Source organism: Orycteropus afer, unplaced genomic scaffold, assembly GCF_000298275.1.
Source record: "Orycteropus afer afer isolate SDZICR_OR568_19922 unplaced genomic scaffold, OryAfe1.0 scaffold00208, whole genome shotgun sequence".
NCBI lineage: Eukaryota > Metazoa > Chordata > Mammalia > Tubulidentata > Orycteropodidae > Orycteropus > Orycteropus afer.
Window position 1 is genome coordinate 5,874,993 of NW_006921795.1, and position 17,653 is coordinate 5,892,645.

The 17,653-nt window shown below is 42.2% G+C and overlaps 1 protein-coding gene across 1 annotated transcript in view; it reads left to right on the forward strand.

The window, feature by feature from the left end:
• Window positions 1-14,742, forward strand: part of OVOL2 (ovo like zinc finger 2) — a 44,774-nt gene extending 30,032 nt beyond the window's left edge. The window contains exon 4 of the mRNA XM_007948213.2: window positions 14,435-14,742. Within this exon, the coding sequence (XP_007946404.1) occupies window positions 14,435-14,742 (308 nt within the window). The remainder of the gene's footprint in view (window positions 1-14,434) is intronic.
• Window positions 14,743-17,653: the final 2,911 nt, after the last annotated feature.

The window sequence follows — 17,653 nt, forward strand, 5'->3', positions numbered from 1 at the left end:
CTCCTCAGTTGCTCATAGAAAATCCCACCTTGGAGTTTACAAAGACTTATGGGTAGAAAAGCCACACTAAGTAATTTACTATGCTGCACCATGTAACTAACATCCAGATAAAGAACAGAATATTTCCAGCCCCCAGAAGCCCATTCATGCCCAGTCACTCCCTCTCTCCTTCCAAGGGGAACCACTACTATGATTTCTGTTGCCTGTTTTTGAACATAAAGTTCATTAATGGAATCCTATACTGTACTCTTTTGGGGCTTCCTTTTTCATCCCTAGCACCAATGAGTTGATCTAAGTTTGACCCATATTGACTGGGCTATCACATTAGGTTGGTATGGGGAGAATGCTTGGATAATTCCGTGAGGTGGTATATAGTCCTGAGAAGTTGATGATGGACTGTGTGACTGTGAAGCTGGGATCATAGACAACTTGTGCACAAGGGTCTGGGGTAAGCTGGGGGCCCCTCATCCAGTTGATTGTCATTTGTTGTCCTGGAGAGTTTCTCAGCTAATCTTAGCTACCTGAGAATGTCCTTGAGGGCTTGGACTTTTTCTTCAGCTTCCACAGTTGGGCTCCATGGGGACTGTTAGGTCCCTTCAGTTGGAGGAAACACTAAGCTGGTGGGTTTGCCTCAGCTGTGATTAATTCTTTATTGATGATGAATTAACTAGAGATTTTGGGAACTGACTGCTTCTGAGAGAAGAATTTACAACTTGAGTCACATAATACCTAAGGACTGTGAACCTGAGTTAGTTGACTGTGTGACCTTGTCTGAGTGACTTATCCTTTCACTTTAGTTTTTTTTTTTTTTTTAATTTCTAAAATGGGCAAAATGATTTCAGTACCTATCATCTATAGTTGTGAGATTTCAGGGTAAAAATGCATGTAAAGTGCTTCACATATTGTAAACACCTAATAAATATTAACTATGAGTAGTATTAAAAGTTGCAATAATTGGCAAAGGTTTCCTAAGGACCTGATGTGTGACAGGTCTGTGTTTGCAGACATCTCAGCCATCACATGAACTTAGAATATCTGACTATAACAAAAGGAGAAAGAGCAGATGTGCCAGACAGAAGAAAAAGTGGCATATGTCAATGGGGACTCCTAGAAGAGCCATCATTTCTGACTAAGAAATGAGGGAGACACAGGAGGTGGCCTTTCAGCTGGGCCTTGAAGGATGGACAAGATTCTCACAGCTAGATGATAGGAGGAAGACACTCCAGACGGAGGATGTCTTAGTTTAAGTTGCCACAAAAGCAAACCCTGACACATGATTTGAGTGTGGACGGTTTATTTGGGAGGTGATCCCAAGAGGCACAGTGAGGAAGTGGGGAGTAAACAGAGGGGGAACAAGTCCATAAGAGTAGGTGCCCACTTGTGGGCAATTGGGGCCCAGTCCTACTGGAGACCCTCTGAAAAACCACATCAAATGTACTCCAGAATTGTTCTAGGAGTTCCTTGCTTGGGGTCCATCCTGGGATCCTGAACCCCTAGGCAGTTCTCCCCAGCTGCCCTATGCAAGCCTAGCATTGTTCCTGGGGACATCCCCAGGCAGAGAGATGCAAGAAGTAATTGGCCCGTATAGGAGCTATCCTGATGATCTGGTGGTAGGGTGAAGGGCGTGAATGGGGTATTGACATTGTCTTCCCCAGGGAGGAATGGGAAGTTGAGTTAGCAGTGTTATGGATTGAATCGTGTCCCCCCAAAACATGTGTCAATTTGGCTAGGCAATGATTCTCAGTAGTATGTAATTATCTTCCATTTTGTGATTTGATATAATTATCCTATGAGTTGTAAATCCTAACCTCCATGATGTTAATGAGGCAGGATACAATCTATAGGATTAGGTTGTATTTTGAGTCAATCTCTTTTGAGATATAAAAGATTAAATAAGTGAGCAGAGATCAGAGGGACCTGACTACTACCAAGAAAGAAGGGCGCATCTGTTGGACCCAGGCTGCCTGTGCTGAGAACCTATTAGATCCAGGGGAATATTGACACCAAGACACCTGGAGATCTTCAAGGGATGCTGGGCCCACAGATGTTGAAAGGAGACAAGGACCTTCCCCCTGAGACAGCAGAGAGAGAAAGGCTTCTCCTAGAGCTGGCATCCTGAATTCAGACTTTTAGCCTGATAAACTGTGAAAGAACAAATTTCTGTTGGTTAAAGACATCCATTCATGGTATTTCTGTTATAGCAACACTAGATAACTAAGACAGCAAGTGGGAAGGATGGCTCTGCAGAAGCTGAGAGATCCTTCAGAGGGTAACACAATTTCCTCAGATGGTAGCAGACTTCCTCAGATGGTCTACCTCCTACATGCCAGGCTGTCAGCATTTGTCCTGTCATCACAACCAGTCTCAAGGAGTTGGTGCTGTTATTACCCCCATTTCATTAATGAGGAAAGTGAGGCTCAGGGAGATCAAACAATCCATAAGTAGTGGAGTTGGGAGCCATAACCAGCTGACCCTACAGTTCATGGTTTTTATTCTCTTTAGAGTCCTTTTCTCCTTACTTTTGCCTCCCAGTGCCTTTCTCAGCATCATTGCTAGGCCTCACTAGCCTGCTTCAGTTCAGTTGTGGAAGGCTGCATGCTTCTGGAGGAAGGAGAGATAAAGGGAAACTTGTACAAACTTCACACTCGAGCCTGGGGCTCAGTAGCTGGCAGAGGAGCCAGTGAATGTGTATATTCAGTGGTGCCAAGACATCCTCCACCAGAGTGAGCAAGAAAGCACCTCCGGGGTGAGGTGCTCAGATCTACTCTGTCTCCTCCTAAAGGAGGACTCATATGTTGTTGTTGGTTGCCAGAGAATCAATTCCAACTCATGGGCTGAAATTCATTTAAATGGGCAAGTGAAAATGCCTTCCACCTGTGGGAAAGCTTTGGCAACTTTCCAAAGTGCTTTACACACTTTATGCCATCAGAAACCAAAACCCAAACTCCTTGTGGCTGAGTCAATTCTGACTCATGGCAATCCTATAGAACAGAATAGGTCTAACAGAATAGGGTCTCCGAGGCTGTGGTCTTAATGGAAGCAGACTGTCACATCTTTATCCAGTAGAGTGGCTGGTGGGTTCAAAACACTGACCTTTTAGTTAGCAACTGAGAACTTTAACCACCAGGGGTCCTATGCAATCAGACTGGGAAGAAGAATGGGGCTATCTATCCACTTCTGAAAATATTGACCACTGAAAACTTATGAATAGCGGTAAAAACCTATGCCCTCAGGGGAGAGGCTAAATCATAGGCGGCATTGAGAAGTGGGAACACTTAGAGCTGTGCTGGCCATCCAGCAGCCACTGGCCATGTGTGGCTACTGAGCCCCTGGAATGTGGCTGAATTGAGATGTGCTGTGAATGTAAAATACACATTAGATTCTCAAAACTTAATGGGAAAACAGAATGTAAAATCACTTATTAATGATTTTTAATATTGATTTCATACTGAATCAGTAATATTTTGTCTATATTGATTTAAATGAAATATATAGATGAAACTAATTTTACCTATTTCTTTTTACTTTTTTTAATGTAATATGTTGTTTTTTAATGTGGCTATTAGAAAATTTTTAATTACAGAGTGGCTTGCATTATAATTTTGATTGGAAAGCATTGACTTATATAACTGAAATTTATAAGATAACCATTTTTATAAATTTTACTCATTTTAATTATGACTTATAAAATAATCAACAGTTGAAATTGTGGGAATGTCTGGGGCATGTTTTCCCTGCCTTGATTTATTTTCTGATGGAGAAATGTCTCCAAGTAATAATGTGCCAGAGTGAGGAGCCAGGAGCTTACTGAGTAGTTGTAGTTGTTGTTTTGTGTTATTGTTAATTCCCTTCAAGTTGGCTCTGACTCATGGCGGCCTCATGTACAACAGAATGAAACACTGTCTAGTCCTGTGCCGTCTTCAGAATTGCTGATATGCTCCACTCCATTGTTGCAACCACTACACAGTGGTTGTATGTTGAGTGCCTTCCAACCAAGGGGACACATCTTTAGACAATATTCTTACTGAGAAATTAGATGGTGGCAAACAGAAGAAGGCTCTAGCTGCAAAGGTGCCCCATTTAAGGCACTACTGAAAGGATAGAAGATCAAGTCCACCCAGAGGTGACTGAGAAGAAAGATCTGGTGATCTACTTCTGAAAATCAGCCATTGAAAACCCTACAGAGCACAGATCTACTCTGATATTCATGAGGTTGCCATAAATCAGAGCCTACTTGATGGCACCTGGTACCTGGTAAACACAAACACAGTAGACAGTTGAATAAAGTTATGTTTGCTTACAGTCCAATTAAAGTAGGCCATGAGCAATTTAAAGGCTTGTCCCAAGACCCTTAGTTTAGGAATTGTAGCTATAGTATTGATGAGATGGGCAGAGAGAGTAGGATAGGGTTAATCCTCCCGCTCATATCCCGTTCTATGCTCCGCAACTATCAAAAGAATAGGGCATCTAAGGAAAGACTCTAGACACAAGAAAACATCTTGGAAAAGATCCAGGGAAACTAGAGCCTGAAAATGTCTTACACTAATATCCAAGGAGATGAAAGGAAGGATTAGAATTTCTATTTTTGGATATGACTTCACCAAGAGAAGTGTAAATCAGAGGGGTGTGTGTGTGTGTGTGAGAGAGAGAGAGAGAGAGAGAGAAAGAGATGATGGGGGGGGGTGTTAGTCAAACAGCTTTAGGTGAAGACTGGAAAAGAGAAATTAATGCAGAAAAAACTTCCATAACATTTTGTGAAAATATATCAGCAAATGAATGGCTATTTTCCACCCAAATTGCCTTAGGCTGGACTCCCTAGAAGTAGTCTGTGATGCTGATCTTTTTATAAGGTGATTTGCTGAGGAAGGGCTCTCAGGAAGAATCTGAAGTGTAGGAGGGAAGCAGGGCAGGGCAGGGGAAGGAGCTGAACAAGGCTGTGGTCTAATCAGGAGTCCAGCCTCAGCCTAATCCCAGGAGTGCTAGAGTGTGCCTTGTACAACTGGGTTGTCCTCTATCTGCAAGTGAGCTGGACTTTCTTTTTTTAATTTTTGTGATTTGAGTGCAAGTTTACAGAGCATATTCATTTTCCATGCAGTAGTTCATACACATTTTGTTTCATAATTTCATGACATTGACTGCAATTCCCCACAGTGTAACAGCTGTCTGCCCACTTCCTCCCTATAGTTAGTTACCTCTTCCCTATGTCCTTTCCTTTGCATTCCTGCCCCCTGAGCCATCTCCCTGTGCAAATACTGCCCTTCTATTCTCCCATGACTGATCGTTCTACCTGATGATTTACATCCATCTGATGTAAATGTTCACCCTATATGCCTGTCTATTGTTTGGCTGAGCTGAACTTTCATATGCTCATTTCAATCAAACATTAGGCAGAGACACCCTAACCTACCAGGCTTCTGGGATAGCAGTTGCTCTGGGCAGTGCCTTGGAGAACCAACCCAATCAAGCAGCTACCCCCTACTTGTCTTCAACTCATGACTCCCTGTGTGTTAGAGTAGAACTGCTCCATAGCATGTCAGTGGCTGATTTTTTTGCAAGCAGGCCTTTCTTCTAAGGTGCCTCTGGATAGACTGAAACTACCAATCTTTCGGTTAGCAGCTTAGTATGTTAACTGTTTGCACTACTCAGGGACTCCTTGAGAAAGGGATAGCTTATTTAAGTGTTTTAGGTTGAACCAGCTGTTATACTTCTATGATGACCATCTGCTGAAGTAAATTATTTGCTTCAGATATGGGACATCTATATTTTAAAGTTGAAAAAAAAACAAAAAAAAACAACATTTGCATGTGCCAGACTCTGCACTAAGTGTTGATAGCCTTGCTACTCAAAGTGTAGTCCATGTACCAGCAGATTCAGCATCACTTGGGAGCTTGTTGGAAATGAAGAATGTTTATTTGAGTGTCCTGCTGTGTCAGCCATAGTTCTGGGTGTTTACAGGTATGACAAGATGTGCCATATTCACCATTCAAGTTCACCATTTATTGGAAAGATTGTATTTTTTTCATTTTTCAATCATTTGTAAATGGACTGCTTATTCTGTAGAATATTCCAGTCAAAACAAAAAGCTGTAGATAAGAAACACAAGCTACTTAAAGGCACCCCCATAAACAGTTGCAAAGGACACACATCTGGGGTTCTGGGCTCAGTCTTTAGGGGAGGGTTTAGTGGCCCAGGGAAGTAGTCAACCCACACTTGGTTATACCTTCAGGCTGGAATAAATCAGTCAATTCAAGGCAGGTCCATTCCTGTGCAAACTTTTGAGTTACCTGGAGAGAAGCTGAAGAGTTCAGATCACAGGAAAAATGAGGTTGGAGAAGGGGATTGTCTTTGAGGAAACTCCAGTACTTGCCCCTCCCATGGAACGCCCTATGCCTTATTTTCCTTAGGGGCTACAAAGAGAGGGGTGAGAAGACAAACAAATCCCATCTTGACTGAAAAGAACACAATGGTATCTTTGTTTAGAGCCTAAAGGGAAGAATTGACTGGAATGGGGAAAATACAGATTGGGAGAAGTTTGGAGTGGGGCAGATGGAGGAAAAAGAATAGAGGGATCAATAACCTCCACCCCTAGTGGGCTGAATTCCTTGTCAGGAAATGCTGCCAGTGGCTTTGCTACTTTTAGTTACCAGTCTCTCTTCACTGTTTTATTTTTATTTAAAATGTATTTTTAACTATAAAAGTAATATATTCATATGGGAAAAAAAAAAAAAAGAAAAAAAGTAAGTCTCCCTCCCCCACGCCAAGCCCCAGTTCCTCTTCTGAGAACAAACCGCCATTTAATTTGTTTTTTCCCAAAATGCACATTACACTTTTTCATGTAACATATGTCTTAGAGCTTGTTTCATATCTGCACAGGTACACACGCTTCACTGTTTCTAATAGTTGTCAAAGTGTTTCATGATATGACATGATAATTTAATTTCAAATATGGAAGCATCTTCATTTTCCCATTCCCCAATTGATGACACTTGTTTCCATTTTCAGTTTTTTCTTTTAATTTCAGGCACTACTACCAAGAATATTCTCATATAATATTCTTTGCCTACCTGTCAGATAATTTCCCTGAAGTGGAATTTGCTCAGTTGAGTAGACAAATTACGATTTTTATGGACGTTGCCAAATTGCTTTCCTAGTAGTGTAGTGCCTAAGGCATTTGACTGCTAACCAGAACACTGGCAGTTCAAACCCACCAGCCACTCCTCGGATGGAAGATTGGGCAATCTACTTCCGTAGTGATACCACCTCGGAAACCCAAGGAGGCGTCACTATGAGTCGGATCCGACTCGACGGCAGTGAGTTTGGTTTTGGTTTGGTTAGGAGATTGCCCTAAAGGTCCGCTCCTACCACTGAGCCCGTAAAAAAGCTAGATTCCTGCTGAAGTTCAAGTTTGCGTAAAATGCAATAAAGGAGGAGACTTGAGCTATGTCAAGGTCTCTGGGTGGTGCACAGTTTGCTCTCAATGACTAACTGAAAGATTGGTGGCTTGAACCCACCCAGTGGCACTGCAGAAGACAGGGCTGACAATCTATTTCTGTAAAGCTTACTGGAAAAAAAAAAAAAAAAAAAGCAAACCCATTACCATCAAGTCGATTCTGGCTCATGGCAATCATATTGAACAGGATAGAACTGCCTATAGGATTTCCAAGGCTGTAAATCTTTACAGAAGTAGATTGTCATATGTTTCTCTCATGGAGTGGCTGGTGGGTTTGAATTGTACACCTTTTGGTTAGCAGCCAACCACTTTAGCCACTGCACCATTTAGCCAAGAAAATCTTATGGAGTTCAGTTCTACTCCGTAATACATGGAGTCTCTATAAGTTGAAATCAACACAACCGCAATAGATTTGGAGTTTTTTGTTTGTTTGAGCAAGGAGAAGATGCCAATAACAGAAAATTTGGGTGGTGGGGGATGTGTAAAACAAAATCTTAGTATTAGGAATAGAAAATTTTAAAAGGAGAAACCCTTCTTGGTAACCCAATAAACAAATATTTTTTGACTTGGTAATACAGACCAGGTTCAAAATTCAGAAGGGTGTTTACAGTGAGAAGTCTTCCTCTCACCTCTTTCCACCAGTGACCTAGTGACCACATTTTAAATTGTGAATAAATAAAACATACAAAAGTACACCAAATACAACAATTTAAGATGAACACTAAGTACTCAGGTACATAACATTCAGCTTATGAATAAAATATATTTGCATTATATTTAGCTGTATTGCAAACTCTTGAAGCTGTATCATTGAGTACTTGCTATTCCAGAGTGTCTGTAGAAAAAGGAGGAACCCTGGTGGCACAGTTGTTAAGTGCATGGCTGTTACCCAAAAGTTGGCAGATCAAACACACCAGCTGCTCAGCAGTGGAAAGTCTGCTTCCATAAAGAGTTATAGCCTTGGAAACCCTGAGAGGCAATTCTACTCTGTCCTGTAGGGTCAGCATGAGTAAGAATTGACTCAATGGCAATGATTTTAATTTTAATTTTTCTTGGTGGAAGGAAGGAGGAAGGAGACTGGTCTTTGAGCACACTGGACTTAAGGCGCGGCCCTCCTCTCCAAGGGCACAAGGATCAGGCAAGACACAGGGTAGCCACATCCACCTTTAGGGTGGGAGCACCATGAGTACGATTGAAAGCTTCCATTTCTGGGAGTCCAGGAGTTTATTGCGTCTAGGCTAAAGCCTGTGTTAAGTGTGCTTATTTCCTCCACAACAGGCTATTTCCGATACTTCCTAAAAAGAAGCAACTGATCTCTTGGTAGATTTCTGTTTTGATGAATCCTAGGCTTGAAATCGGGAGCTCTGGTGGTGTAGTGCCTAAGGCATTTAACTGCTAACCAGAAGACTGACAGTTCAAACCCACTAGCCACTCCTTGAAAGGAAGGTTGGGCAATCTACTTCTGTAATGATACCACCTCAGAAACCCGAGGAGGAGGGGTCACATGAGTCGTATCTGACTCAACGGCAGTGAGTTTGAATTGTTTTTGGTAGGCATGTAATCATGGGGCAGTGGTTTTCAGTGAATTCTAACTTCCCATGTGGGGAATCCAGGTTGTTTCTTAGAGCTGCACCTCATACACAGCTGTCACCTGTCAGTGGAGGCTTATGTGTTGTTATGATGCTGAACAGGTTTCAGCAGAGATTCCAGACCAAAACAAACTAGGAAGAGAGGCCTAGCAATCGTCTTTCAAAAATCAGCCAATGAAAATCCTACGGATCACAGACCTGATCCTCAACTGATTATAGTGATGAAGTAGAATGGGGCAGAGTTTTTTTCTGTTTTGCATGGGGTTGCCATGAGGTAAGGCTGAGTCAAGGTTGACTTGACAAGCTTGAAATCAGGTTTTCTGCTTGTTTGTGGTGGGAACCAGTGTGGAGGACAGAGAGCCTTCCTCTCTCAAGTGCCACCCAATAGCTTAGGAAAATACTAAGTCTTCTACAGACACCGATAGTGGGTATACTCCTTTGGAAAGTCATGTAGTACTTAAATCTGTAGAAAACTAGTTGCAAAGATGTGACCTCTCTTTCCCAGGGCCAGTAGGGCTCACTCATTCATTCACTTAAAATTTTTTTCCTGAGCACTTATTATATGCCGAATGATGAGGATTATAAAGTAGTTTCTGACTTTTTAACAGTTTTTCTAGAATGTGTGGAATACAACACAGTTCTGCATTCTGCTTGATAGTCTGGATAATACCTCATGACAGTAATCCAGCACAGTTTTCTTCCCATGAGTGTTACAGGCATTTTTGTGTGTGTCTGGGTGAAGCCGGGAAAAAAAAAAAATGAAAGGGATTTGATTTGTTGAGGTGGTGGGAGGGAAGTAGGGGGGAAGTTATGTTTTGTTTTTTCCATGTTGACTGCCTTTTTCATCTGTGTACTTAAAAAAAAATTATGAACAGAAATTATTTACCTTGGCCTCACTCCTTGAGTCACCATTAAGGACTTGTAGACATCTAACCTTTGAAGAAGGGGCATGGGGCTTAGCTACCTTTAGATAACAGAAGTGTTTGCTTGTGGCTTAATTTGATGTAACTTTTGTTATTAATTGCTTTCTACCAAAAAAAAAAAAAACCAAACTCACTGCCATTGAGTTGGATCCGACCCATAGTGACCCCTCTTTGGGTTTCCGAGGCAGTATCTCTACAGAAGTAGATTGCCCAGCCTTCCTTCTAAGGAGTGGCTAGTGGGTTTGAACCACCAGCCTTCTGGTTAGCAGTCAAGTGCCTTAGGCATTATGCTACCAGAGCTCCTAGTTGCCTTCTAGTAGGTCCCAATTCATGGAGACTCCATGCATAATGGAATGAGTGCTGCTTAGTTCTCCACATTGGACCATTGTGACCCACAATCTTCATTGGCTGATGCTTGGAAGGAGATCACAAGGGCTTCTTAGTCTGGAAGCTCTGCGGAAAACTTGTTTAGCAGCATAGCAAACATGCAGACTTCCACTGACAGATGGGCGGTGGCTGTATATGAGGTGCATTGTTGGGAATCGAACTGGGGTGTCTCATATAGAAGATGAGAATTCTACAACTGAACTACCACTGGCATCTCTTTAGAGATGTGATTCTCAAAGGGTGGTCCCTGAGGTGGGGCCTGAGATTCTGCATTTCCAACAAGCTCCCAGGTAATGTGGACACTTTTGGCCCATAGTCCTCACAATAGTAACTAGCTTGTAGAAGGCAGAATGTGATAGGAAGGTATGGGCTGAAGTAGCATATTTTTAAAAACACATGTTTGGATACAACCATACAATAAGATACCATAGTGCTGTTAAAAAGGAATGAACTTGCTCTATGAGCATCACCATGGAAAAATCTCCACAAATATTGTTAAGTTAAAAAAGTAGATTTGGAAAATATCTTTTGATAAATTTGCTTCCATTAAAGCCAGGAGAATAAATTTATAATAAATTCTGTTTTGGTGGAAATAAAGAATATGAGTTTTAATATACCTGCTTTACAATTTTTCAAGTACTCAAATATTCTTAGGGAGAAATAACCATTAAAAAATACATAAAAACACCTACCTACAGATGCACACTTTTCTTTTTGCCTCAAGGTCTTGACATGGCACTGTTGGATCCTGTCATTATTTTAAATTTTTTTGTTTTGTTCATACTGAATTTTTTTTGCATTGATTTTTATTTTTAAAATGTTGCATTAAAATATTTTCTATCTTGATTGCTAAGTTTTTGGTGCCCCCTTAAATTTTGTAGGAACTCTGGTAGTATAGTGGTTAGCTCATTTGGCATGTGTACGTGTATAGTAGTAGAAAACTTGAATAATTTGCAAAAAACTATTGACAGTGGGACTAGGAATGGGAGATGTATGGGTAGAAAAGGGATATTTTCTTTCTCACCTTAAAGTCTGTTTTTTACTGTTTCATTTTATACTCTTATGGTGTATATTTTTTTAGATTTAAACAACTATTTTTTTAATGTAAAAATAAAAATGTATCTTTTTAGTCCCAGGTTTTTAGTCCAAAACCTGTTGTTATTAGGTGCCACCAAGTTGGTTCCAACTCACAGTGACCCTGTATACAACAGAACGAAACGCTGCCTGGTCCTGCACCACCCTCCCAATCCTTGCTATACTTGAGCCCATCGTTCCAGCCACCGTGTCAATCCATCTCATTGAGGATCCTCCTCTTTTTTGCTGACCTAATTTACTAAGAAGGGACTGGTCCCTTCTGACAACATGACCAAAGTATGTGAGACTAAATCTGGCCATTCTCACCCCCAAGGAGCATTCCATCTGTACCTCTTCCAAGACAGATTTGTTCATTCTTCTGGCAGTCCATGGTATTTTCAGTATTCTTCACTGACACCACAATTTAAATGCATCAGTTCTTCTGCAGTCTTATTCATTGTCCTTCTTTCACATGCATATGAGGTGACTGAAAATACCATGACTTGGGTCAAGTGCATCTTAGTCTTCAAAGTGACATCTTTGCTCCTTAACACTTTAAAGAGGTCTTTTACAGCAGATTTGCCCACTGCAATGCGCTGTTTGATCTACTGACTGCTGCTTCCATGGGTGATGATTGTGGATCCAAGTAAAATGAAATCCTTGACAACTTCAATCTTTTCTCCATTTATCTTCATGTTGCATATTGGTCCAGTTGTGAGGGTTTTTGTTTTCTTTATGTTGAGGTGTAATCCATGCTGGAGACCGTAGTATTTGATCTACATTGGTAAGTGCTTAAAATCTTCTTCACTTTCAGCAGGCAATGCTGTGTTATCTGCATATTGCAAGTTGTCGATGAGTCTTCCTGAAATCTTGATGCGGCATTCTTCTTCATATAGTCCAGCTTCTTGGATTATTTGCTCACCACACAGATTGAATAAGTATGGTGAAAGGATACAACCCTGATGTACACCTTTCCTGATTCAAACCATGCAGACCTAGTCTGGGTACCCCCAGACCTAGTATCCAGGGATCTGTACAGGGCTTATGGGGTTCCTTTGGGCTGTGAGCCTCATGTCCTCTCAGTTCTGAGATGGTCTGGTAGATCCCCCCAGCTTCAGGTTCCCCCTGCACAACATTCATTGTCTCTAGAGTTTCTATGCTTCTATGCCACCGGACCTTCCTTTAGAGCCTACGTTAGACATTACTATGATTATTTCTTTAGTTTACTAATTTCCTTGCAGTGTTTAGTATAGCAGGTTGCCCACAACAGATGCTCAATAAGATTTGCTGACATGCTGTAGCTGGCATCTCTTTAGAATCTGTCCTGTGAGGCTTAAAGCTTAGCATGTTTCTTTCGGCCATGGGCCCCAACTTCTGCTTGATTGTGACGCTCTGGTCAAAGGCCATCAGGAGGGATGACCTTGGGCAGTGAAAGGTACTGATTTGGGTGTAGATTATTGTCTCTGCTGGGCCACTAGTTTACCTGACCCCAGGTAAGCCCAGAACCAGAATCTTGCAACCCTAGTGGTGCCTCCCTAAAGTAAGTTCAAACATTAGAGTATCAAGGGGTGTTTGTTAAAAATATAGGTTCTTGATCTTAACTCCAGACCCAAAGAGTCTTTCTCCCTCACTGCCTTCAAGTCGGATCCCACTCATGACAAACCCTCCTTGGGTTTCTGAGGCAGTATCACTATGCCTTCCTTCCAAGGAGTGGCTGGTGGGTTTGAACTGCCAGCCTTCTGGTCAGCAGTCAAATGCCTTAGGCACTATGCCACCAGAGCTTTCCAAAGAATCTTAGGAGAGAGTAATTAAAATATTAATAAAGTATTGAGGTGATTCTGAGGCTCCAGCAAATTTGTAAAACATTGTTCAAGTTCATTGAGAATAATCAATCCCATCCCCCATAGTCTACACTTATATTTCTTTATCTGCTCTTCTGACTGCACAATGTTACGACATTTCAGTGATGGATATAAAAATGACTGTGCTTTGATAAGACTGAGCTCTCTGCTATATACTGTGCACGTGAACTATCCATTTAAAAGGAAGCCTCACTAGGAATAAGCCAGTTGCCGTTGAATTGACTCCAGCTCATAGTCACCAACGTGTGTTGGAGTAGAGCTGTGCTCCATAGGGATTTCTGAGCATGTTAACCATTTGCACCATTCAGAGACTCCTCTACTAATATTAATATTCTAAAGTCAGTATAATATATAGTTTGGAGATGTTTGCATAGCTGTGGCAGATGCTGCCAGTGCCCCATCCATGCCCTCAGTGCCCCATCCATGCCTTTACCCTTACATTTCCAGGCACACCCATCCAAGATGAACTACCCACTTATGTAACTCTGCCTAAGGGACTTCCTGCTTGAGCCCACTCTGTCTATGCAAGGCCAGAAGTCCTGGGGAGGGAGACTCAATGCCACCCAGGAGCAGCCCTCAAACAATGACTGTTGGATCTGGTGGACAAATACCCAGCTTTTGAGGGGCACCGTAACTTTGATGTTTGTTTCCTACATTGTCTCCCAAGGTTACCCAGCAGTAATAACTGTAGTAACTGGCTTGATAACATCAAGTTATCTATGTTGGCTGCCTTCCCATCCTTGTCTTACTTCTTCATTCCCCTACAGTTAAGTACGGGTATCACCAAATAAACTATTAGAGTGGAATCTTTATCTCAGGATTTGTTTCCAGGAAAACACAAACTAAAATAAAAAACAATTTTATTTTGCCCACTATGAAATTAAGACACTAAGGCATAAAAGTGGAAAGGATAAAAATCTTCCTTCCAGATCTAGGCAGCCTTTATTTATTTATTCATTGACAATAATTTGTGTTATATTTGCTCATATGAAATTTTATGCTCCTTTGTAGACAATGTTGTCTTTTGCTGTACTCATTTTCCTCATGTTGTCATGGGTCCTGGGTCATAAGGAGTTTTAGTGGTTTCATAATTGGAAGCTCTAGCTTGGCTGTGACCAACCAGTAATGTGTCTACCCTCATCCTTGCAGGCATCCGCCCTTACAAATGTGATGTTTGCAACAAAGCCTTCACTCAGCGGTGTTCCCTTGAGTCCCACCTGAAGAAGATTCACGGAGTACAGCAGCAGTATGCCTACAAGCAACGCCGGGACAAGCTCTATGTCTGTGAGGACTGCGGATACACGGGCCCCACCCAGGAGGACCTGTACCTGCACGTGAATAGTGCTCATCCAGGCAGCACACTTCTCAAAAAGACATCCAAAAAACTAGCAGCTATTTTGCAGAACAAGCTGACGTCCACACTGCAGAGGAATGACAACCTGAATGAGAAGAAGTGAGGAGAAGGAAGGGCAAGAGGGACACCAGTGCTGCTGAGTTTACATGGTGTTTTGGTTTTGTGGGTCCCCTGCCCCACTGCCTCTTTTTAACTGTAAGTGTTCAGTTTATCTCTCTGTCCTTTTGAGACCTCACCGGGAGACCCCCCTCCAAGGTCGTTAGTTATAATAGTGGTGTCAGGCACTGTAATATGTGTCCTGGTGAGCACAGTTGCTTTGATAAACATTTGTTTTCCACACTTTGATGGCCATGATCACCGTGCAGGCTTTTTTTTTTTTAAGGACTTTTACACGTAGAAGCAGAGTTGTCCCTAGAGAGACTGTCATTTTATGGTGCCTTGAAATAAAGGTGCTTCCACTTGAAATGTAACTCAAGCAAAGAACATGAATTTTATTATTCTGAAAGAGTTTACAGAAATTATTTTAATAAATGAAATGTTCTTGTGAAACTTTTCTTCAAAAACAAGAGCCCTGTTAGGGTTGATTGTGTGATGTTTGACTTCAGGTATTTGGAGGTTTATTTTATATTAGTTGGGTGGCTTTGAAGAGGCATATTTCCAGCATTGGGTAGAGCAAATAAGAAAATAGAACAGGAAGAGAGTAAGAGGAAACCTTGAACTTACAGGTTCATACTGTGTAATGAAAATATGCTTAATACTAATACGTCCTCTTGTGATTTAATTGAATAATAACAGTGTTTCTCTAATGATTCAGACAAAATCCATCATGCTTGGGAAAAAAAAAGAAAATAGCACAAGAATGGATACAGGCTAATGGGCAGAGATGCCTTGGGTCAGCTTGGTGGACTCTTCAAATAAAAGCTAGTAAATTATCAACTCTGGTTCCTTTTTATGGCCTTGGAGTTCCTGTAGAATGCCTTGGCTTGTTGGATCCTTGCTGGCTGAAAACACTTCTTCCTTGAGCTGGCACTGGGTAAAATATGTGACAGATACCTGAGTGAAAAGAATGCTCATTTACATACAAAGGGCTCTTGAAGGATGGACAATAGTTTCAGGGGTTCCCTTCATGTGGTATGATAGCCAAATGTGGTAACCTTTGGCCACCTGAATCTCTTCATCTTAGAGGCCTCTCCCCAGAGGCACAGAAAGTTGACAATAAAGCCTGACTTGAGACCAACATAGGGCAAAGGGTTGTTGTTGTTGTTGTTATGTGCCGTCGAGTCAAACCTGACTCATAGCGACCCCTCCTTGGGTTTCCGAGGCAGTATCACTACGGAAGTAGGATTGCCCAACCTTCCTTCCGAGGAGTGGCTGGTGGGTTTGAACCGCCAGCCGTCTGGTTAGCAGGCAAGTGTCTTAGCCACTATGCTAGGGCAAAGGGTAGGGGAGATGATTTCCATGGTACTTCCCTGACTGCAGGGGCAGTAGGAAGGGCCCAGAACCCTCAGGAAGACACCATTGTCAACAGAGGAACTTACCTCAGTTCAGAAGCTGCGAACTGAGCCAGTGGACATGCTAGTCAACTCCACCGCTTGTTCTTTGCTGCTTGCTCTTTTTCCCCCTTTGCTGCTTGCTCTTTTGCCCCAGGCCTGCCTGGTCTGATTGCTGGGTTCATTTCCACCCTGGAAGATCAAGGGAATCCTGCCTGGGGGCTGGCCTCCTCCTTTGTCTGGGAAAATGTATTGTCTTCCTTTCCTCCCTTCCTCCTTTCCTTTTCTGTTCTTCCCCTCTTCCCTTCCTGTTCCGCCCTCCTTTCCTTCTCTCCACAGTCTCTCTCCTCCTTTCCTACATTGCAGGCCAGACACTGTGCCAAAAATGGACTGTGTAATCAAATCTACATAGCAAAACATTTGCCATTTCAACCCCAATCTGGATATTTTAAGTGGTATGTCTTTGAACTTGAGTTAACGTTTCTCTTTTCTGAATTAACGATTTTCTTTTGGAAGAAAACACACATTTCTCTCCAGTACCTACAATGTGCCAGGTGCCGGACCAGCCACCCTTTGCTGGACAGATGTTCTCTGGAGAACTCTTCAGAACATTCCTGGGCATCAGCATCACGGTTCCCATTGGGCAGATAAGGTAACTCCAAAGCAGAAACTGGTGGTCAGAGGAAGAAGCCAGGAGGAATCCCAAAGTCTGGTCTAAGCCTCTCTATCTTCCTCATTCCACCTTCCCTTCAGAAAGGAAAGAACAATCTGCCAGGGTGGTTTTGGACTATACTAGAGATAAGATAAGACTAGGGCGGGCTCTGTAGGCCCTTCCCATGATAGCATCCCTGAGGTGAAGGCTCAAGGCCACTCTGGCCACTTCCGGTGCTTGGGTAAGGCCAAAGCACACAGGATCTGAATGGCCACAACCAGGGATCAGTAGCAACAAGGGTGGGACAGAGGCTTTGGCTATAGGGTGGAGACATTGTGGCAGCAGATAGCCATCACTCCTCTCAGCCCTGCCTTTGGCTGGCAAATTACATTGTATTGTCTCTCCTAGCACTTGATAGAGGAGAGAGAGGCTACAAGGCAGCTGACTTGTAGGTTATCTGGGTAATTTAGACAATAAAAATGATCAGTGTTTGGCCCAGGGAATTATAAACCAGCTGACATTATTTTTTAGAGTCAAACTTTTATTATAGAATTCTGGGTTGCAAGTGACAGGAACTCAGTTGAAAATGCCTTGGGCAGAAAAGGGAATATATTAGCTAAAAAGTCTAGAGTTGAACCAGCTTCAGGTATGCCCAGACCTGGGTGCTTAAATAATGTCATTGATATCCCTCATCTTTCTCTTCTAGCTCAATTTACCCCCTCTTCCCCAGGTGTCTTTTTTCTTAGGCAGGCTAGTGTGGAGGCAAGATGGCCACCCACAGTTTGGGACTTAATCACACTGTGTAGCTACCCAGCAAAGGATTTGACTTTCAACCAGATATTTTGGGCTGATATTCATGGTCTCTGATTGGT